At 43.1% G+C, this 24,142-nt stretch overlaps 2 protein-coding genes across 2 annotated transcripts; both read left to right on the forward strand.

Annotated features, from left to right (window-relative positions):
- The first annotated feature begins 228 nt into the window (after positions 1–228).
- On the forward strand, positions 229–1,128 carry LOC145053675 (blue copper protein 1a-like). The gene has a single exon (XM_079001764.1). The coding sequence runs from the start codon at positions 322–324 to the stop codon at positions 1,015–1,017; it is 696 nt and encodes a 231-aa protein (XP_078857890.1). The 5' UTR covers positions 229–321; the 3' UTR covers positions 1,018–1,128.
- A 7,380-nt stretch (positions 1,129–8,508) lies between these two features.
- Positions 8,509–9,450, forward strand: LOC145053676 (blue copper protein 1a-like). The gene has a single exon (XM_079001765.1). The coding sequence runs from the start codon at positions 8,605–8,607 to the stop codon at positions 9,310–9,312; it is 708 nt and encodes a 235-aa protein (XP_078857891.1). The 5' UTR covers positions 8,509–8,604; the 3' UTR covers positions 9,313–9,450.
- Positions 9,451–24,142: the final 14,692 nt, after the last annotated feature.

Below are 24,142 nucleotides of genomic sequence, written 5' to 3' on the forward strand. Positions count from 1 at the left end.
TAGTACATAAATAAATATGTAAACATGTATTTTTAAATCAAATATTTTGCAAGGAAAAACTATTATAGCGTTTTAGGTATGATTACCCACTCAATTCTTTAATATTTTTAAATAATACCATGTGAATCCAAAGCTACGACTTTCCAACTTTCCTTTTCGTTGTGTCAACTCCACATCCCACGTATCCTTAGTTCCTTACCATTCCCTATAAATATAAATCCCAACACAGCCTATTCTCAAAACACCAATAACCTTCAAAATCATTCAAGATTTCAAATAATCATCTGAGATTTCTATCTACAAATATTTGAAGGACAAAACATGGCAGGTTTAAGGTTCAATTTGGTGGTGATGATGGCATTCATGCTTGCATCTGTGCAGTTTCATGACACGGCGGCTCAGACAACCCATGTGGTCGGCGACGCCTTGGGTTGGAATATTCCTCCCAACGGACCTTCTGCTTACACCACCTGGGCATCAACTCAGACCTTCAGAGTCGGCGATGTTCTTCTCTTTAACTTCACCACCGGATTCCATAACGTCGCTGAAGTATCACAGGTGGCGTACGGCCCATGCACCACCACCAACCCCATCTCCATCGCCACCACCGGCCCCGCTAGAGTCACCTTGAATGCACCTGGCACACACTATTACGTCTGTACCGTTGGAACTCATTGCCAAATTGGTCAGAAGTTAACCATCAACGTCTCCGCCGGGTCGACCACCCCTGCTCCAGCCCCGACACCCGCCACTCCTGCGCCGGTTTCTCCACCAACCACCACCCCGACCCCTGCCCCCACCACAACAACTCCTCCACCAACATCCTCACCTGTACCTTCTGCTGGGGAAGCCAGCCCAATATCACCACCCACCTCCGGCCAATCTCCCTCAGGGAGTAACACCCCTTCTCCCACCGATAGCACCACTCTACCACCACAATCACCCAGTTTTGCTCCATCTTTCACCGCCGTGGTGCCCTTCAGTTTATTAGCGATTGCTTTAGCTTTCTTTTATTAAATCTAGTGGTTAACTTGAGACGCGTGTACGTAAATTATTTTTGTTTGGATTTTTCTTTTTAATTTTGTTTATGTACTTATTTAATACAGATTGATATTGCTTTATGTTAAACATATTATTTCATCATTTTCTTTTTGAATCCCGTGTTTGACTACATAACAGGAACAATATTACTTTGTCATCGTTTCCAAAAAAAAAAATCGTTTCCAAAAAACTCTGTCATAATTAGCTAAATGAGGAGCTTATCTATACGTAAAAGCCGTTGGTCTTATAAAACTAGATGTTAACTTATATTATTGGATTATATAAGTGGGCAAGAGGCGCAGTTAACAGATTCATCAGGTTAGGGCTTGGCCAGAGAATGGTTAAAGAAAGGCTCTATTAATAGAGGTTCGGTGGTAGTTGAAGAATACCCAACTGCTACAGTGCTTAAGAAGGCCCTAGAGATGCACAAAAAAGTGTTCACAATTAGAAATAGGTTTTCAAAATGACCTGAAATGCACAAAAAACTGCTTATTGGCCGGTTTGTAAACAAATAAAGTTCTTTAAATTATGACTTTAAATTATGACACCGAAAGCAAGTTGGTAAAATACAAAAAACTAGCAAAAAGATAGATTTTTTTAAACCGGTTTCAAACCGAACCTAACTGTTCTTGTAGGTTTGTATACTTTTGCTCGGGAATAGGTTTGAAGTCAATCCAGTTTTGACTCAATCTGGTTATGACTTTTGTTGACCAAAATCGATTCGGTTTGGAGAATTTATGGCACCTTTGAACAATGGCACATGATGTAACATACATCAGTGAATTTATGGCACATTGTCCGTCATCACCTTGTTCACGTCTTATAATATGAATTTAACAATCTAACTGTCAAAGCCACCTCATCTCTACCGATACTACTAGAGATTGAAAGACTTGTAGATCAACTAAATGATATAGGTAATGTGGTTAACAAACAAAGGCTCGTGGTTTAATTTATTAATATTGGTCTTTACATAATACATGACACCAACACAAACCTTCCCCTTATTTTAAACAACTTAAACAATGCTTGAGATCGGGTATAACCATCAACTTGCTCGTGAAGGTACACCGACTCCTAACATCCATATAGTCGTTAATAACAATCCTATTTACAATGATGGGTTTTGAACGGATCAGATTTGCCCACCACTCTTTTGCTGGTTTAATGATCATCAATTTGAGGAATGTTGACCCTACCACATGGTTATAGTAACACAATCACCGACTAGGGTGGGCGATCGCAACTACAACAAATACACCACTAAACTACATCCCACGATGCGTTAGCCCGTAAGGTTACTGATCATGTTCCCGTATTATTTATACCCAACATAAATGCTCTTTTGGAGAGACAATCTTAGGCTTCACATATGTTTACATTGTATTATAGTTGTCGTCTCGCACCCCTGTGGCTCAGCACATCCATGTATATCCTCATCGAGCCTACGAGTTTGAGAGGGGGGGGGGGGGGGTTAATGTATCCTACATCGGTGAAACATGGTCTTATAAGTGATTATATATGTTAGAGTATCCCATTTTTCCATAAGGGATCTCTTTTCCATAGGGGATCTCTTGTAGAGATAATCTCGGGCTCCACATATGTTCTCATGGTGGTAGAGCTTTAGGTTAAAACCATATAGTTGCCCAAACCCCAAAGTTGCCGACCTCCACCTCCGACTACATTCTCTAATAGTGTTGCAGAAATCGGCCGTAGCGGTCGAATAATCGGCGATTAATCGTTTGACGGCCTTGAACCGATTACGATTAGGGTGCTTGGCGGAAATTGGTCAAAATCAGTCAAACTTGGGCTTGGCGGCCCTGGTGGTTCTCGACGGTCATAGGCAAGAAATATTTAATAAAATTCAAAATTTTTAATTTTCAAATTTTAACTTTTCAAACTTTTAAGTTTTCAGATTAAAATATTATATTCAAATTTACAAAATTTCAAATTTTTAAAATTTAAAATATTCAAATACTTATTTTTTTAGGATATATTAATTTAGAGTTTCCGATTAATCGACGCCTAGTCCTATTAATCGCTTAATGACAGTCGACCACCAAGTTACCGTCAAACGATTTTTACAACCTTGTTCTCTAATAATCGTTGAGGGTGTCTTCATTATACTAAATATTTTTCCTTCTCCTTTTTCTCCTCCTAAATAATAATACAATCGTCAACACCAAACCATGGCTCCTTCCTCAGCTTCTTCTACTACATCAATGCTTTTGTCTCCTCTTACCCCTACCTCTAAGTCTTCTGTGTCCTCTTCAGATAGTATCTTCTTCTCTAGATCCCTTTTATGAGTTTGCCTCTTCCGATGTTGCTGCCTCCTTCCGATGACACCTTCTTTGTAGGAAAACCTTTGTTCTACAATCGTCTCTCTCTTTCTCTATCTCTATCATTACTAGTCATTGATCTCACTGGAATTAGTTATGCTTGCTGCAGCTTGAGCCCTCTTTCTTTCTCATTGCCTTTCTCCGGACTTCTGTGTCGCCGACTCCATCGTAGTCGTTGTTGCTGCTCCTATTCTCTTCCACAACGGAACCGCCTCTACTCACCGCTTCTTCTATCTTCATCTCCAACGAGCAAGCATTTTTAGTCGTCATCGTCAAAGCTCTACCGCTATCCTTATCTTTGTTTTTATATTTATTTGTTTCCAGTTTAAATCATCTCCTTCCGATAAAACTGAGCTCACGTTTTGCAGCAACCGGAGGGGGGGGGGGGGGGGAGGATGTTAGTGATTAGGGTTAGCTAATACTCATTAGGATTGAACCCTTTGGTATTCATATTTATATGAGGTTAAATCCTCATTATAATAAAGTAATTTATTATAAGTGTCCTCATTTTGAAATAAGATCACTAATCTACCTCATGGCGCGAACCAATCTAAGCTGCTTACTAGGATCAACTATTAGTTTTCTTGGCCATCGATATCCTCCTATAACTAATCTTAAATTTGACTATCTCCATCGTCTACACACCACACACAATATAATTCATTTACCCTAATAACCTTTGTCAATCTTTTCAAACAAGTTTTTAGCTTACCGAAAATCAATGGTACATATACAAACCACTTTCCAACTGCAAGTCTTACACTTTCCTTGTTGACACCAACTCAATGACATCATTGGTAAAGGAATTTCACAACAATTTAAGCATTGAGATCCTATTGCTATGACTAAGGGGTATAATAGATAGAAATATAAGATCGTCGTTACCATGGGGAGCATTGAGAGGGGGGGGGGGGGGGGGGAGTGGGCAGCTGCACATGTCCCATTTTTTTTATTACATATTATTTATACATTTATTTAAAAATAAAAAACTTATAATAACGTAGGAGCCCATTTTTCTCCGACTCGTCCAATGCATTTGGAGATATTTACATCCTCATGACCGACCCTGAACGTTACATCGTAACAGACTTTTTTTTGTACTCCTTAAAAAAAATTTGTGGTAATCCTTATCGCTTAGCATGACATAGATAAATATATACATCACATAATCATGAGAAGGCATGCGTTTATTCTAAAAAGCTTTAAATAACCTCATGTATAAAGATATTAATTTTACATAATTAGCATCACAGTTCATATAAAATTACTCATGTATGACATCATCTCACTATAATTTCGGATCATGACCACCACCATAGAGTTTTCAGGGTATAAGGAGCATACTCATTGGAAAAACTATCCATATGTTTGTGGCATACCACCTCTTACCACAATTTTAGTTTGTCAAATCATATTACCTCATTCTATAAAATTGGTGGTGTCATAAAACACCCACCAACCCACCATAATACACATTTTTATGTACAAAATACTACATTTGAGTGATGTTTTTGTTTTTCACGGGCGATAGAACTTCATTGTGACTCATCCCACAAACAACCTACCACACCTGGTCGGTGTGGTGTTTACCGCACCACCGCAATGCCATTTAAGCCACCGTAGTTTCAGGTGCCATGTACTCCCATCGGTCTAAGACCATATGTTAGTGATTAGGGTTAGGCTAATACTTATTAGGGTAGAACCCTTTTGTATTCATATTTATATGAGGTTAAATCCTCATTATAATAAAGTAATTTATTATAAGTGTCCTCATTTTGAAATAAGATCACTAATCTACCCCATGACGCGAACCAATATAAGCTGCCTACTAGGATCAACTATTAGTTTTCTTGGCCATCGATATCCTCCTATAACTAATCTTAAAGTTGACTATCTCCATCGTCTACACACCACATACAATATAATTCATTTACCCTAATAACCTTTGTCAATCTTTTCAAACAAATTTTTGGCTTACCGAAAATCAATGGTACATATACAAACCACTTTCCAACTGCAAGTCTTACACTTTCCTTATTGATACCAACTCAATGACATCGTTGGTAGAGGAATCTCACGATATAATTTAAGCATTGAGATCCTATTGCTATGACTAAGGGGTATAATAGATAGAAATATAAGATCATCGTTACCATGGGGAGCATTGAGAGGGGGGGGGGGGGGGGGGAGTGGGCAGCTGTACATGTCCCAATTTTTTTATTATATATTATATATACATTTATTTAAAAATATAAAACTTATAATAACGTAGGAGCCCATTTTTCTTTGACTCGTCCAATGCATTTGGAGATATTTACATCCTCATGACCAGCCCTGATCGTTACATCGTAACAAACCTTTTTTTTTTGTACTCCTTAAAAAAAATTAGTGGTAATCCTTATCGCTTAGCATGACATAGATAAATATATACATCACATAATCATGAGAAGGCATGTGTTTATTCTAAAAAGCTTTAAATAACCTCATGTATAAAGATATTAATTTTACATAATTAGCATCACAGTTCATATAAAATTACTCATGTATGACATCATCTCACCATAATTTCGGATCATGACCACCACCATAGAGTTTTCAGGGTATAAGGAGCATACTCATTGGAAAAACTATCCATATGTTTGTGGCATACCACCTCTTACCATAATTTTAGTTTGTCAAATCATATTCCCTCATTCTATTAAATTGGTGGTGTCATACAACACCCACCAACCCACCATAATACACATTTTTATGCACAAAATATTACATTTGAGTGATGTTTTTGTTTTTCACGGGCGATAGAACTTCATTGTGACTCATCCCACAAACAACCTACCACACCTGGTCGGTGTGGTGTTTACCGCACCACCGCAATGCCATTTAAGCCACCGTAGTGTCAGGTGCCATGTACTCCCATCGGTCTAAGACCATATGTTTTTTTTATCATTTATCTTTCATTATTTTATTGAGACGTCAACATCGCATCACTACATTCATCCATCTTTTAGACTTTTAAATTGTGTTATATGTATGTTTTATCTTTTTATTTTTTTAATTTTTGATAAAAACAATAATTTCTAAATTTAAAATAATGTTTATTTACTAAATAAAAACGAAATTAAATAAAAGATTAATATTTTAGTGTAAATTACATCATTGGTCCCTCATGCATATGTCAAAATGCATGTTTAGTCCCTATTTTCTAAAATTAACTCGGACGGTCCCTGGTTTTGTTTTTTCTTACATGCTAAGTCCCTATTGACATAAAATGACTATTTTGCCTTAAAATTTTCTTTTTCAATTTTATTTTTTTTTATTTATCACTTTTAGATTGAAAAAAAAGAAAAATAAAATAAATATCTACACCCCCAACCTATACTTCCCATTCCCTGCCCCAGCTCGTCTCCCTCCTTCTCACCACTTCTTCCTCTATATCGATCCTACCACTAACATCGGTAAAGAACATCACCACTGGTCAACACTAACACCGCCACTGGTCGATGTCATCACCACCATAGCTCTTCTTCACAAACTTCCCTTCTGAAACCTATTTTAAACCATATATGTAGCCTGATTTTCAGAGATGACAATGGAGTTTGAGGGGTTAAAACGGGAGCAGAAACCACAAGAAGAGGAGATTTTAGGTATGAACAAAAGACTTGAGGCGATGAAGCAGCAACCAGAACAAATTATGGCGGTTCTTTAAAGTAGCTATTAGAATTATCCAAAGCACTCTTTGATATCAAAATCCAAGCAAAAGAAACCGGTGATGGAGATGAAGAAATCGACGTATTGATAGCGACGTATTGAATTACTTTTTTGTTCTCCATCTCTTGGCAGACGTATGTAAGATTTAAGGCGATATTCTTTCTCCTCTCCTCGAGATCCTCTACCTATGATGGCGATGGAGGCTGGAATCAAAGCAAGAAGGTTCATCGATCATTAGAAGTGAAAACCTAGGCAGCGACGGCAGCGATATCCGCCAAATGTCGGCACCAGAAAACCATATGGGATCTTTATGGTTTTGTGTAGCTTAAATTATAGCTTAGATTTTGAAAGCGAAACAAAAATTATTGTCGGAGAAGACGACCACCAATGAGCACCTGTGTTTGGGTTGGGTAAGTAAAGGGGGAGGAGTGGTGGTGAATATTCCAGTGATGTTATATGGAGAGAGAGAGAGAGAGAGAGAGAGAGAGAGAGAGAGAGAGAGAGAGAGAGAGAGAGAGAGAGAGAGAGAGAGAGAGAGAGAGAGAGATTTAAAAAGGAGAGGCCATATTTTTTTAATTAAAAATAATAATAATAACATTAAATTAATTGGAAAAGAAATAGACAAAGGGTATTATGGTCATTTTAGATCTGTCAAGGACCAGATGCGCAACAAAAATGTATATCAGGGACGAAAAGTTCAAGTTTTATGCAAACGAGGGACAGTGCGAGTTAATTTTAAAAAACAGGGACTAAACACGCTTTCTGACATGTACATGAGGGACGATTGGTGTAAATTACCCAATATTTTAAGATTTTACATTAGTTTGCTATCACAAAGACGTGTATTATAGAAATCAATGGATTTATAAATAAATTGATAAAACATGCAATACGTACGTGATATGTCACTAGTCGTAACCCGTAAGGAATTAATTGGGACGTTGAATCAAATATAGCGCATTTTGACTGCTGGAAGCTTCCATTGGATTCTGTCCATTTTCTCCGTCAATTTGTAAAAACACGTCTATATGTCAACAAAAAAAAATCTATTTAAAAATTAATATTGAATTAGTCATGGTGTCAAGAAGTCAAACCAATATATTATTTTAATTTTAACACTTATTAACGTGACAAATCACCACACCCAAATTCTTATTGATTATACTCAGGAGATTCCAATTAATAAAACTTACGCACTGTAAAAATAACAAACACTCATATATAGAAAATTAAATATATGAAAAAGGTAGCTACAAATATATTATCTTGGAACAGATCATAACATAGTGGGAAAAAAGTTGGAACAACTCAAAAGAGAAACAAACCAAAATTATCCGCGTGAATCAAAAACTATTGACTTCTTCTTTTCGTTGTATCGACTCCACATGCCTTTGTTTCCCTATAAATTATAGCCTAAACACAGCCAACTTCTCAAATCAACATCAACCTTCAAAACCTTTCCAGAATTCAAATAATCATCTGAGATTTCTCTTTACAAGAAGTTAAAGGACAGAAAATGTCAGGTTTAAAGATCAATTTGGTGGTGATTATGGCGCTCATGCTTGCATCTGTACAGTTTCACGACACGGCGGCTCAGACTACCCATGTGGTCGGCGACGCCTTGGGTTGGAATATTCCTCCCAACGGACCTTCTGCTTACACCACCTGGGCATCAGGTCAGACCTTCAGTGTCGGCGATGTTCTTCTCTTTAACTTCACCACCGGATTCCATAACGTTGCTGAAGTGTCACAGGCGGCGTACGCCCCATGCACCACCGCCAACCCCATCTCCATTGCCACCACCGGTCCCGCTAGAGTCACCTTGAATGCACCTGGCACTCACTATTACATATGCACCGTTGGCACTCACTGCCAAATTGGTCAGAAGTTAACCATCAACGTCTCCGCCGCATCTGCCACCCCTGCTCCATCACCAACACCGGTACCCGTCATCCCCACACCCGTTTCTCCACCAACCGCTACCCCAACCCCAACCCCTGCTCCCTCCACTACAACCCCACCACCAACCTCCTCCCCTGCCCCTTCTTCCGAGGATGGCAGCCCAGTATCACCACCCACCTTCGGCCAATCTCCCTCAGGCAGTAACGCCCCTTCTCCCACAGATACCACCATTCTACCACCACCATCACCCAGTTCTGCTCCATCTTTCACCACTGTGGTACCCTTCACTTTCTTGGCCGTAGCTTTAGCTTTCTTTTACTAGATCTAGTGATTGGTGGTTACCTCAGATAGAATGTGATATTACGTAAATCATTTTTGTTTAAAATTCTTTTTTCTATATTTGTCAATGTACTTATTAAATTGAGATACATAATATTAATTTATGATATTTATATGATTATGTCCAAGTGTCCATTGTATTCGACGAAGCCGGTCCAATATCACCACCTACTTTTTTTAATTATACCATTGTACTTTAAATGACATTTTGAATTATTGCATCCTACTTTTTTTTTTTAAGTTTTTCAATTATAACATTGTACTTTACATGGTATTATGAGTTATAATTTATAATGTCATTTAAAGTACAATACTATTGTAACAACGGAAATTTTCAAACAAATTTTTCATTTCAAAATAAAGTGTTTTCATCCAAAACAAGGCATAAACATTCCACGTGTCATGTCATAGTACAAATCATATGAATCCCAAGATCATAAATCATCCATCAGTGTGTACAGATCACGCCGGCGCCTTCCCACGGTCCTCGCTAGTACCTGAAACACATACACAACAACTGTAAGCATAATTGCTTAGTGAGTTCCCCAAAATACAACTTACGCACATACGCCTTTCCAGGCCCTGACCTTCCGGTCCATGTGTCTCAGGGGACTTCCGTCCCTGCTGGGTAAACCTTCCGGTCCTACCCATGCCAACCCTTCGGTCCACATTACAACACCTTCCGGCCCATAACATATTCGCCTTCCGGCCTATAATATAATGCCTTCCGGCCCACATTAAGCATATCATACATAGCACATATAACAATTAACTTATCACATATAGCACGTATATCTCATATCATATCCGACCTTCCGGTCACACAGTCAAACCCTTCCGGGTACAGTATAGTGAGAAGACTCACCTCGTGAATATCGATAGCTAGCAAATCTCGAAGTCACTCGTGCTCGATCCGCCGAGCTACAATCTCCCTATAACATCATACATCTCTTGTTAACACTTTTATCTTCTAAGTTTGACTATCCCTAAGAAGTCAAACATAGGTCAACTCTGGTCAACGGTCAACGGTCAACTTGACCGGACTCGGCGAGTGCACGAGGGCAACTCGGCGAGTCTAGACGTTTTCGCCAACTCCCTAGGATTCCCTTCTTACACGTCGAGTGCTTCCCCTGACTCGTCGAGTTCCACCTGGGAGAGTCGCGGGGCCACCCCGACTCAACTCGCCGAGTCTCAAGAACAACTCGGCGAGTCCCAGCTCGACTCAGTCCGCCTGTCGACCCTCTCTAACTCGTCCTGACTCACTGAGTCAACCCCTGACTCAACTGGATCACTCACTGGCCGATCCAAGGCAATCTTCAAGCTACTCGCCGAGTCTGCTCATCGGACTCGGCGAGTCCATGCCATGCAATCACTCAAACTTGCTTCTAAGGTCAGATCTGTTCCAACAATTCATAGATCCGGCCTTCCTAGACTGATTCATCACGTAAAGCCCTTATCTTGGTGTTCACAATACACTCCATGTCTCATAAATGGCATTTTGGCCCAAGGCATAAGGATTCCAATCCAAAACCTCCATTGATTCACAGAAAGCTTGGGCAAAGGGACACTCTGGACCCCCAAGGGTCCAGATCTATGGTCTAAAACGCTTAAGGGACCAAGGGAGCACTAGATCTAGCCACATGAGGCCTTAATAAGCCCTAATCAATGAAAACATCAACATAGAAGAGGATAGTTCGAAGATATTACCACAATAACGATGCTCTGGACTCCAAACCCTCATAAATGGCTCCTCTTGCTTTCCCTTTAGCTGATCCTCCCTTTCCCTTGCAAGATGACACTTCCAAGGTCAATAATGGCCTCCTTCTTTGCTCCAAATGCTCACACTCGATTAGGGTTTCACTCAAGGGACTGGTGAGCACAAATGACGGCCATAAGGCCCTTTAAATAGGTCCCAAACCCGAGCAATTAGGGTTTCATTAAACAGCGCGGACTCGCCGAGTCCAGACGAATCCCGCGTCCAGAATCGCGACCCTACTCGGCGAGTCTGAGCTCCAACTCGCCGAGTCCCCTCTCATAACACCAAAAATCAAAACAATAAAGATACATGGAAATTCGGGCTGTTACAATTCTCCCCCACTGGAACTAGACTTCGCCCTCGAAGTCTCACACTGAAAATAGCTCCGGATGCTGCTCCCGCATCTCGCGCTCCGGCTCCCAGGTCATCTCTGATCCCTTCCGATGTTGCCACTGTACCAACACCAGAGGTACCTCCTTGTTCCTCAGAACCTTGATCTTCCGATCCCTGATGGCTACTGGCCTCTCGGCATAATTCAGGCTCACATCCACCTGAATATCCTCTAATGGAACCACTGCCGACTCATCGGCTATACACTTCCTCAATTGCGACACATGAAAAGTGTCGTGGATCTGCCCCAACTCTGCTGGCAACTCCAAACGGTAGGCTACCCGGCCTACCCTTGCAATCACACGAAATGGCCCAATATACCGGGGTCCCAACTTGCCCCTCTTCCTGAATCGAATCACTCCTTTCCAAGGAAAGACCTTCAGGAGAACGAAGTCGCCGACCTGAAACTCAAGCTCGGACCGACGTCTGTCTGCATAACTCTTCTGTCGGCTCTGGGTGGTCAATAACCTCTGTCTGACCTGCTGAATCTGCTCTGTCGTCTGAAGCACGATCTCTGTACTACCCATCACTCTCTGCCCAACCTCCCCCCAACAAATGGGGGTCCGACACCTCCTACCATACAACAGCTCAAAGGGTGGCATACCAATGCTCGAATGATGGTTGTTGTTGTAGGAAAACTCTGCCAAGGGTAAATACGCATCCCAGCTACCCCCGAAATCTAACACACATGCTCGAAGCATGTCCTCAAGCGTCTGAATCGTCCGCTCGCTCTGGCCATCTGTCTGGGGATGATATGCGGTACTAAAATGCAATCTAGTACCCAACTCCTCATGAAATTTCTTCCAGAATCTGGAAGTGAAGCGCACATCACGGTCCGAAACAATCGAGATCGGCACCCCATGCCGAGATACCACTTCCCTCACATATATCTCCGCCAACTTCTCCGCTGAAGAACTCTCACTGATGGCAAGGAAGTGAGCGCTCTTCGTCAACCTGTCCACAATCACCCAAATTGCATCCACTTCTCTGGTAGTTCTCGGCAATTTGGTGATGAAATCCATAGTGATCTGTTCCCACTTCCATTCGGGAACCTCCAATGGCTGCAACTTGCCATGCGGTCTCTGGTGCTCGGCCTTAACCCTGTGGCAGGTCAAGCACCTTTCAACGAACCATGCGACGTCCCTCTTCATACAGGGCCACTAATACTCTTTCCTCAAATCCAAATACATCTTCGTAGCCCCCGGATGGATCGAAAATTTCGACCGATGAGCCTCTTCCATCAAAGTAATACGCGTACCGCCCACAAACGGTACCCAAATCGGACCCTGAAATGTCATAAGCCCTCGTCCATCTGTAACGAACTCTAAAACCAAACCAACGACCCGCTCTCTCTTCTGCATCTCCGGTCGCACAGCCTCGGCCTGTGCCCCACGAATGACATCCAATACCGGAGCTATCACGGTCAATCTCAAACATACATCTCGTAGTGGAGTGCTCTCCGCCCTGCGACTCAACACATCGGCTACCACATTAGCCTTGCCTGGGTGGTACAGGATCTCACAATCATAATCCTTGACCACATCCAACCACCTCCTCTGACGCATATTTAGGTTGGGCTGATCCATCAAGTACTTTAAACTCTTATGGTCCGTGTATATCGTACATCGGACCCCGTACAAGTAGTGACGCCAAATCTTGAGAGCGAACACTACTACCCCCAACTCTAGATCATGCGTGGGATATCTCGTCTCATGAGGCTTTAGCTGCCTCGATGCATATGCTATCACATGACCCCTCTGCATCAACACCGCGCCCAGCCCCAAAATTGATGCATCATAATATACTACAAAATCCTCCATCCCTTCCGGGAGAGCTAATACCGGGGCTTCGCACAACCTTTGGCGAAGTGTCTCAAAGGAGGTCTGCTGCTCGGGACCCCATGAGAATGCGACACCCTTCCGGGTCAATCTGGTGAGCGGTACTGCGATCTTGGAGAAATCCTTGATAAATCTCCGATAATATCCTGCCAACCCAAGGAAGCTCCTGATCTCAGATGGTGACTTCGGCACCTCCCAACTCATCACCGCCTCAACCTTGGCCGGATCGACCAGAATCCCTTCCTGGTTAACGAGATGTCCTAGGAACTGGACCTCCCGCAACCAGAAATCACACTTGGAGAACTTTGCATAAAGCTTCTCCGATCTCAAAACCCCAAGGACCTCCCTCAAATGCTCCTCATGCTGCTCTCTAGATCTCGAATACACCAGAATATCATCGATAAATACAATCACCGACCGATCCAACATCGGCCTGCATACCCTGTTCATGAGATCCATGAACACAGCCGGGGCATTGGTGAGCCCAAAAGGCATCACCACAAACTCATAATGCCCATATCGCGTCCTAAACGCTGTCTTCTGGACGTCCTCATCCCGCACTCTCACCTGATGATATCCCGACCTCAAATCGATCTTGGAGAACCAAGATGCTCCCTGCAACTGATCGAATAAATCGTCAATCCTCGGTAACGGGTAACGGTTCTTGACCGTCAGCTTGTTCAACTCCCGGTAGTCAATGCACATCCGGTGTGAACCATCCTTCTTCTTGACGAACAAGATAGGTGCTCCCCACGGCAAGCTGCTCGGCCGAATAAATCCCTTCCCCAGCAACTCCTGGAGCTGCAAGGACAACTCTTGCATCTCTGGAGGTGCAAGGCGATAAGGCACCTTAGCAATAGGCGCAGCCCCCGGGATCAAATCAATACCAAACTCCACTTGCCTCACAGGAGGCACACCCGACAATTCCTCGGGAAAGACATCTGGAAACTCACGTACCACCGGTACCTCCTCAACTGAACTCGGTCTCTCGGAAGTCGCTCACGTGTCCATCACATACGCCACAAAACCCTTACAGCCCTGCTGTAGACACTGCCTCGCCCTAGCGGCCGAACAAAAGGCTGATCCCGAACGTGTACCCTCGCCGTACACCGAAAGAACTCCCCCACTAGGGTCTCGTATAGTCACCAGCTGATGCTCGCAGTCGATGACTTCGCCGAATCGGCTCAACCAGTCCATGCTCACAATGACACAGACATCACCCATCACAATAGGAATCAGATCAATCGGAAACTCAACCCCGAAAATCTCTAACACACATCCCCGGAGAACCTCCGTGGCACAAATCACCCTCTCGTCAGCTATAGAAACTCTCAGAGGCCGACTCAACGGCTCACGACTAACGCTGATATGCTGACTAAAGGCCAAAGATACAAAAGACCGACTCGCACCCGAGTCAGATAACACTAAAGCAGGCACAGAGTTCACAAGGAAAGTACCTACGTATATCATAACATAAGCATAACATCTCAACATCAAAATAAATACATGAAATAAAGCATACCTGCCACAACATCGGGCGCAGCGCGGACCTCCTCCGCACTCAGCTGAAAGGCTCTCCCACGAGCCATCGGGGCCTCGGCCTTCACCGGTCGAGTCTCAGTAGCCCTGGCAGCAGGTGCAGATCCCTGAAGAAGCTGAGGGCACTCGGCCTTCCGATGGCCGGTCTGGTTGCAATGAAAGCAAACCATAAACCCCTTGGGGCAATCCCTAGCGATGTGCCCCTCCTTGCCACACTTGTAGCAAGCACCAGATCGACATGTCCCCTCGTGACCCTTGCCGCACTTTCCGCAAGTGCGGCCCTTCGGACCTCCCGTCCTCGAATCGGCGGACTTAGTCCGCTTGGCTGCCGGCTGAGACTGAGCCGGCCGCCGATCCACCCGTTGAGACTCGGCCTCCTCCCTGGCCTGGGTCTCCAACTCGATCTCGCGCTTCCTGGCATTCGCCTGAAGCTCAGCAAAGGTATGATATGTGGAGTTTGACACAAACTCCCGGATATCCCTCCTCAACACACCCAAGTACCGGCTCATCCGAGCCTGCTCTGTGGACACCTGCTCGGGGCAGAACATCGCCCTCTCATGAAACTTCCGCGTGATCACCGTAACCGAATCAGTACCCTGCTTGAGGGTCAAGAACTCCTGAACCAACCGTTCCCTCTCCACCGGGGGAACGTACTCGTCTCTGAACATAGAGGTAAACCTCTCCCACGTCACAGCTGAAATCTCTGCCAAAGTGAAGTTCGCCGTCACGAACTTCCACCAATCCTTCGCTCCCAGACGGAGCTGGTTCAAAGCGAACCGTACCCTCAGATGCTCCGGACACGAACAAGTGTAGAAGCACCCCTCGATATCAGCGATCCACCTCATCGCAGCGATCGGATCCTGCGTCCCGTCAAACTCAGGTGGCTTCGTGTTGCTGAATTCCCGAAATAGCAACGAGTCACCTCCCTGTGGCCTGGCAGCGGCCACAATTGCGGTAGCTACAGCGGCTGCAGCCTCAGTCAACGCGGCGTACCGCTCATCAAAAGTCTCCATCAAAGTGGTCTTAATAGACCCAAACATCTCCGGAATCTCGGCCCGAATCGCCGCAGCCACCTCCTCATGAATCATCTGACGAATCTCCTCGTCACTCACACTGCTCGTACTCGGTCTGCGGCGTGGTCCAACCATGATGTCTCTGAAATACAACATAAAACTATCAGAGACTCTATCGAGTATAATCGTACTCGATAACGCAACCCTACTCAATCTCCGATATCTAGGGATTCTTACTTGGGTTGCCCACTGACCCGGTGCCTTCGGTAGTACGGGCCCAATACTACTGACCACACCGAATCAGCATTCATCCCAAGTCTTCCTCCCCAAACCCCGGATCGTGAGTACTCTACTTTTGTTATGCACTAACTACCCGCACGCTATCAAAGCATCTCATATCGACAGACTTCCCTAGACTAAGGCATCACAAATCAAGCCACTCTAGTCCTATCATGAATACCTAGTCTTCTAGCATGCATAACAATTCATATCATATCATATCTCTTAACATAACATTGTAAGGTATTTTGGGGATCTTTACCGTTCGGGCGCTGACTGATCGTACACACTGCTTCATTCTTATTTACCACAAAATCATTTACAAAAGTTTATGCCTTTATTTTAAAAGTTTTCCTCAAATCCTCGGTTTGAGTTCAGTTACGCCCGAAGGTGCACCCGAATCCCTCAAACCAAGGCTCTGATACCAATTTGTAACAACGGAAATTTTCAAACAAAATTTTCATTTCAAAATAAAGTGTTTTCATCCAAAACAAGGCATAAACATTCGACGTGGAATGTTTATGCCTTGTTTTGGATGAAAACACTTTATTTTGAAATGACAAATTTGTTTGAAAATTTCCGTTGTTACAACTATAATACTATAACAGACAAAAGTACAAGATTCTGTAACTAATAATTTCATTTAAAAAAAGTAGGATGTTATTTCATAATGCCATGTAAAGTATAATGCTATAACTGAAAAAGAAATAAAATTAAGATTATATAACTCTCCATGTTATTTAAAGTACAATGCTATAATTAAAAAAGTGGGACGTTATATATATATATATATATATATATATATATATATATATATATATATATATATATATATATATATATATATATATATCATCCTACTATTATGGGTCGTGGACATGGGGTGATGGAGCCGAAATTGTATCTGTATATCTTATAATTTTTCAAGAAACCGTGTCGATATGGCTCTTGTGTTTGTACACCATGACTGCTGTTATGGGCTGTGGACATGGGGGTGATGGAGTCGAGGACCCACCTTTCCTATGCGGTAGAGGTGTTAGTCATCATGAGCAGGATAGTAAGTATTATTATGAATTTTTATTTACTATTTTTGTTTAGTTTTATAAAATACCATTTCTAATATTTTTTAATTATATTTGTAGTTGTGCCACATAGGAGAGTCCGAGGAAAGAGAAACACATTAAGCTCGAAAGAGCACTCTTACAGAATAAGGGCAAACCGATTGACATGTGCTATGATGGGGATATGCCATTTGATCCCGTAGCAGATGAGAATGACATATTTGCAGGCAAAGTTGGGATATTATAATGTGGCGGATGGTCCCTTTTGATAAATTGACATGGAAAAAATGTTTCCCCCGCGATAAAGGATACAGTAAAACAACAATTAGGGGTAAATTATCTATATAAGAATATTTTATATGCTTAACTATGACAGGTTTTTACTTGGCTATTTTTTTTTTGTTTTTGTAGTGTAACACCTCAAATTTTAGACCAAAATTTTCATTTTTAATTTACCAAAATTTAGATTTTAGAATCCAAGTTATCAAATACATAATTATCGAAAACAACCATTATTACAAGATATCATAGTTCATAATCAGTCCCAGTAGTAAATCTCACGGCGAGTGTGTACAATCAGACCTTCACCTTTCCGCGGTCCTCAGAAGTACTTGCCACATATAAATCAATAGTTGTAAACATGAAGCTTAGTGAGTTCCCCTAGATACCACATATAGCACAACATAAATAAACAACTATGGATTATCAGCAACCCTGGGGACAATCAGTAGTCCCAGTAGGCTAACAACACACCTTGTGGGTTATTAGCAACCCTGGAGACTATCAGCAATCTAAGTCACATATAAGCAGCATAACATAATAATAACAACTAGACCCAACTAGTTATCACAGATACAACTATTCTACCATACAAGTGAGAATAAGTGAGGAGATTCACCTGATACTAACGGCAAGTAAATCTCACACCCGAACTGTCGGAATTAGACTCCGCCTAATCAATAAAATAATTAACCCTAATTAATAATTAAGGTCTAAAACTCAACTCACGAGTCCACATCCCACAACTAAATCCTCTAAGGGAAAAAAAGAGTATTTTCCCTTATGCGGGGCATACAACGCGATCAAAACCCATCGGGAGCAGAACGGCTACACGGGGTGTAGCCAGTAGTACGACCGACGTACTCCGTCTGCTCCTACTTTCACCAACTTTGTGTCTTAATCCCTTAAGAAAACTAACCCAACCTCAAATCTGACTATTCTAAGATGTCTTAACCCATAAAGTCGTTGGCTTTAAGCCTTTGCATGGCTAGGAAGGATCTAATTCAACAATCTTTAACTTCTAGCCCACTCTAAGCTACTTTACTCATGCATGAGCCAAAGGGAATGATCAAGCAACCATTTTTATGAATCTGCAGGTCCTAAAATGCATGAAAGGACAGCTACAATTCCTTGGAGTGCTCCAAACTCATAAAGGTCCAATCTTGGGGACGAAAGTTCATAAAACATCAACTATATAGATCTAATGGAAAAATTATCAAGGTATAAACTTTATACTTGAGAATGATGCACCAAGAGAAAAGGTTCCTGGATCTACAAGCTTGCAATCACTCTCTCCTTCTTCTCTTGGCACCTTCTTCAACAAAATGCACCAACAACACTCAATAATCTTACAAAACTCACACAAGCAACTCAAACTCGGAATTAGGGTTTAAAGGGGGGGGGGGGAGGAATAGTAGCTGATAAGGATGATCAAATGGTGACATAATGTTGTTTAAATAGGGAACAACCCTTAAGATTAGGGTTTAAAGTCTGGGCTAGTATGCTCGCCGTACCTCACGTATGCCCAATGTACTAGCTGATCACAAGCGATTCCATGTTGCATGAGTACGCTGCGCATACTCTTAAGTACGCATTGCGTACGACCACAATGCAAGCCGTTTTACTCAAGGGACCAATTGTGACACTTTTGATAAAGATAAAATCAATAATAAAAATACCTGATATTGGGATGTTACAATTCTCCCCCACTAGAATCAGATTTCACCCTCGAAGTCATCCTCAGGAAACAACTCAGGATATTGCTCGCGCATCTTGGACTTGGGTTCCTACGTCCACTTCGAGCTTTTCCGGTGTTGCCACTGAACTTTAACCAAGTTCACTACCTTATTCCTCAAGGTCTTCACCTTTTGATCCAAAATTTCCACAGGCTTCTCAACGTGGTTCAGGCAATCATCGATCTGGATGTCTTTCAATGGGACCATAACTTTCTCGTCAGCTATACACTTTCTCCATTGGGAAACATGGATGGTATCATGGATCTGACTCAACTCCTTCGGTAGCTCCAATCGGTAAGCCACCTTGACCACACTGGCCAAAAGTCAGAAAGGGCCAATGAACCTGGGGCCCAGCTTGCCCCACTTCTTGAAGCGCACAACATACTTCCAGGGTGACACCTTCAGAAGCACTAGATCCCCTACCTGAAACTCTCTCTCATAGCATCATCCATCCACGTAACTCTTTTGGCGGCTCTGAGCTGTCAGCAATCCCTGTCTAACCTACTGTATAAGCTTAGTCGTCTTGAGCACTACCTCTGTGCTCCCCATGACCCTCTGTCCAACCTCACCCCAATAAATAAGAGTCCGACATCTCCTTCCATATAGAAGCTGGAATGGGGGCATACTGATAATGGCATGATGGTTGTTGTTATAAGAAAACTCAGCCAACGGAAGGTAGGAGTCCTAACTCCCACCAAAATCAATGACGCAGGCACATAGCATATCCTCGAGCATCTTAATAGTCCACTCACTCTGCATGTCCTTCTATAGATGATATGCAATATTTAAATGTAGCTGGGTCTCCAACTCATCATGAAAGCTCTTCTAAAATCTGGAAGTAAAGCGCACATCCCGGTATGACACAACTAACGTCGACACCCTATGCCGAGCCAGCACCTCTCAAACATAAATATCGTCCAACTTCTCTGCGGAAGAGATCTCACTAATGGCTAAGAAGTGAGCACTCTTCATCAAATGATCCACTATCACCCAAATAATGTCAACACCCCTCGCAGTCCTCGACAACTTTGTAATAAAATCAATGGTAATATGCTCCTATTTCCATAGAGGAACCTTTAGAGGTTGCAACTTGCCATAAAGGCACTGGTGCTCAGCCTTGACCTTCTGACAGGTTAGACATCACTCGACAAAACATGCTACATCTCTCTTCATACATGGCCACCGGTAATTATTGTTCAGGTTGAGATATATATTGGTAGCCCCTGGGTGGATGGAAAATCTTGACTTGTGGGCCTCCTCCATCAAAATCTGTTAGGCCCCACCCGCATACGGTACCCATAACCATCCATGAAGAGTCAAAAGCCCTCGGCTGTCAATATTAAAGGCTGAAATCTGGCCGATCACCCATTCACTTTTCCATTTTTCTTTTTATGGCCTCCGACTGTGCTTCTTTGATAACCTCTAAGACTGGAGTCATCACCATCATCTTTAAACACACATCTTGAATCGGGGCACTCACCACCCTTCAACTCAAGGCGTCAGCCACCACATTGGCTTTTCCCGGGTGATATAGGATCTTACAATCATAGTCTTTCACTACATCCAGCCACTTCCTTTGTCTCATATTCAGGTTAGGTTGATCCATAATATATCTCAGGCTCTTATAGTCTGTGTAAATGGTACACAAAACACCATAGAGATAGTGGCACCAAATCTTGCGGGAAAAAACCACCGCCCCCAACTCCAAATCATGTGTGGGATACTTTGCTTCATGAGGCTTCATTTGCCTCAAAGCGTAGGCTATCGCATGCCCCTTCTGCATCAACACAACACCCAACCCTGCATAGGATGCATCAAAATAGAACACAAAGTCCACAACACCCTCAAGGAGGGAAAGTACCGGTGCCTCACACAATCTCTGGCAAAAAGTCTCAAATGATGCCTGCTGCTCAGGCCCCAAACTAAAAACAAAATCCTTCCTTGTCAAATTGGTGAGAGGAATAGTAATCTTGGATAGAAGTCTCTAATGAATCTTCGATAATAACTTGCCAATCCGAGGAAGCTCCGAATCTCATATGGAGATCTCGGCACTTCCCATTACATCACCGCCTCTATCTTGGTTGGGTCGACCAAGATATTGTTCTGATTGACGAGGTGTCCCAAAAGCTGAACCTCGAACAACCAGAAGTCACACTTGGAGAACTTGGCAAAGAGCCTCTCCATCGTCAAAACCCCAAGAACCTCTCATAAATGCTCCTCGTTCTATTCCCTAGTCATGGAATAGAACAGAATGTCATCGATGAAAACGATCACTGATTGATCCAATATAGGCCTGCACACTCGGTTCATGAGACCCATGAACACCGTCGGTGAGTTGTTGAGCCCAAAAGGCATCACTACAATCTCGTAATGCTCATGCGAGTTCGGAAGGCTATCTTTTGAATGTCCTCCTTTAGCACCCTTATTTGATAATAGTCAGACCTCAAACCAATCTTGGAAAACCAAGATGCCCCCTGAAGTTGGTCAAAAAGATCATCACTCCTCGAAAATAGGTAACATTTTTTCACAGTCAACTTGTTCAACTCCAGGCAATCGATGCACATCTAGTGTGAACCATCCTTCTTTTTAAAAAAAGGATTGATGCTCCCCAATGAGAACTGCTCGGTCGAATAAACTCTTTTCCTAACAGCTCCTGTAGCTGAGAGGATAACTCCTGCGTCTCGGGAGGTGCAAGACGGTACGGTGCCTTGGCGATCGGCAGAGCACCCGGAATCAGATCAATCCAAAACTCCACTTTCCTTGCAGGAGGCACACCCGATAACTCCTCGGGAAAAACATCGAGAAAATCACATACCACCGAAACATTGGAAATAGAGGCCGATCCCTTCTCTTCAACTCGAGTATCCACTACATATGCCAGATAACCCATACACCCATGCTGCAAACTATGTCTTGCCCTAGCGGCAGAACAGAAGGTTGATCCCGACCTAGTACCCTCGCTGTAGATAGTCAACACTCCCCCGCTAGGGTCTCGAACCGTCACCAACTGACGCTCATAGACAATCAGAGCCCCAAACCGGCTTAACCAATCCATACCCACGATTACACAAATATCTCCCATCGCAATAGGGATAAGATCTATTAGATGACCAACACCGAAGATATCCAATGCACAACCCTGATAAATATCAGTAGCAGAGACTAGACGTTCATCATGTATGGAGAATCTCAAGGGCCTGCTCAGGTGTCTCGCGTAATACTAAAACCGCGACAAAATGATGTCAACACAAATGATCAACTCGCACCCGAGTCAAACAGCACAAGCGCATGCTCAAAATTCACAAGAAAAGCACCTATATAATCGATAATATAAGCAACATAAATAAATCAGTAGAAAATATAAAGAACACATACTATCCATGATGTATGGGGATGCACGGGCCTCCTCTGTTGTCAACTTAAATGCTCTCCCTTGAGCCCTCAATGCCTTGACCATCCCCTGCCGGCCATCAGTGATACACAGGGTCGCTGGGGCCGGAGTCTGAATCGCCCTAGATGCAAGCTGATGACACTCTGCTCTCATGTGACCCGTCTGGTTGCAATTGAAGCAAACACAAACCCCTTGGGGCAATCCATCGCCAAATACCCATCCTTTCCATACAGGTAGCAAGCCGATCCTGACCATTTGTCCCTCATGTCCTTTGCCATACTTTTCACAAGTCTGACCCTTCTAGCCTCCAGCTCTCTGATCAGCAGGCTTGGGCCACTTATTCGCCAGCTGCGCTATACTGGCGTCCTATCTCTCCCTTGGGTCTCCCTATCTTCTCTAGCGTGGGTCTCCAACTCAATCTCTATTCTCCTGGCATTGGTTTGCAGCTCAGCTAATGTACGATATGTGGTGTTTGCCACAAATTCACGGATATCCCTCCTCAGAATACTCAAATACCGACTCAAATGGGCCTCCTCTGTGGACACCTGCTCTGGGAAAAACAAGGTCCTCTCATGAAACATCCTGGTGATCTTAATCACCTTCTTTGTCTTCTACTTGAGAGACAGGAACTCCTGGGCCAACCTTTCCCACTCAACCGTGGTGACAAAATCATCCATGAGCATCTCAGTAAACCTCTCCCAAGTCACCGCAATATGGTCTGAAATAGTGTAATCATCTATCATCAACTTTCACCAGTCCTTTGCTCCTAAGCGAAGCAGGTTCAGTGCGAAACGAACCTTCTGATTCTCCAGACAGAAGCAAGTATAAAAACATCCATCAACATCAGAGATCCATCTTATAGCAGCAATTAGATCCTGGGTCCCATCAAACTTGAGTGGTCTCGTGTTGTTTAACTCTCGGTACCACAACGAATCACCCCCTGCGGTCTCGCAGCAGCAACAGTTGCGGTGGCTGCGGCAGTAGCAGCCTCAGTGACAACAACATATCGCTCGTCAAAAGTCTCAATCAATGTGGTCTTGATAGACCCAAACATCTATGGAATATCCCCTCTGATTTTTGAGGCCACCTCTACGGCAACAATCATGTGGAGCTTATCATCGCTGGCACTCGGACTCTTAGGGTCGCTGGAGCCTGAACCTCGGGTAACTACCATTCTGTCACATAAGAAAATCATCAGAAATCAGGATAGTGTGCATATACCAACACCCACACACTCCTACAAGCTCCTTAGTTCCTTGAGGTTCCTCCTGGAGCCGTGTACGAATCCAATACTTCTAGTAGTACGGGACCAATACTACTTTCCATACCAACTTGTATTTGTCTCAAGTCGTCTCCTCTATACCCAAAGTGGCTAGGACTCAAATCAGCTATGAACTCGCCCTGCTGGTTCCTTGGAACCACAACTAAGCATCTAGACACCCACTCTAGACTACTCCCAACATTGCCATGCGTCACAAGATCTCCACTGTCCTTGCCATTTGCTTCGCATATGCCAACTGTACATAATACG

The sequence above is a fragment of the Lactuca serriola genome, chromosome 5, assembly GCF_051521515.1.
Source record: "Lactuca serriola cultivar US96UC23 chromosome 5, Lser_US96UC23_V15, whole genome shotgun sequence".
NCBI classification, from domain to species: Eukaryota; Viridiplantae; Streptophyta; class Magnoliopsida; order Asterales; family Asteraceae; genus Lactuca; species Lactuca serriola.

Bases quoted from the DNA above. Each gene is read 5' to 3' on its own strand.
- LOC145053675 (XM_079001764.1), top strand. From the start codon at position 322: ATGGCAGGTTTAAGGTTCAATTTGGTGGTGATGATGGCATTCATGCTT.
- LOC145053676 (XM_079001765.1), top strand. From the start codon at position 8,605: ATGTCAGGTTTAAAGATCAATTTGGTGGTGATTATGGCGCTCATGCTT.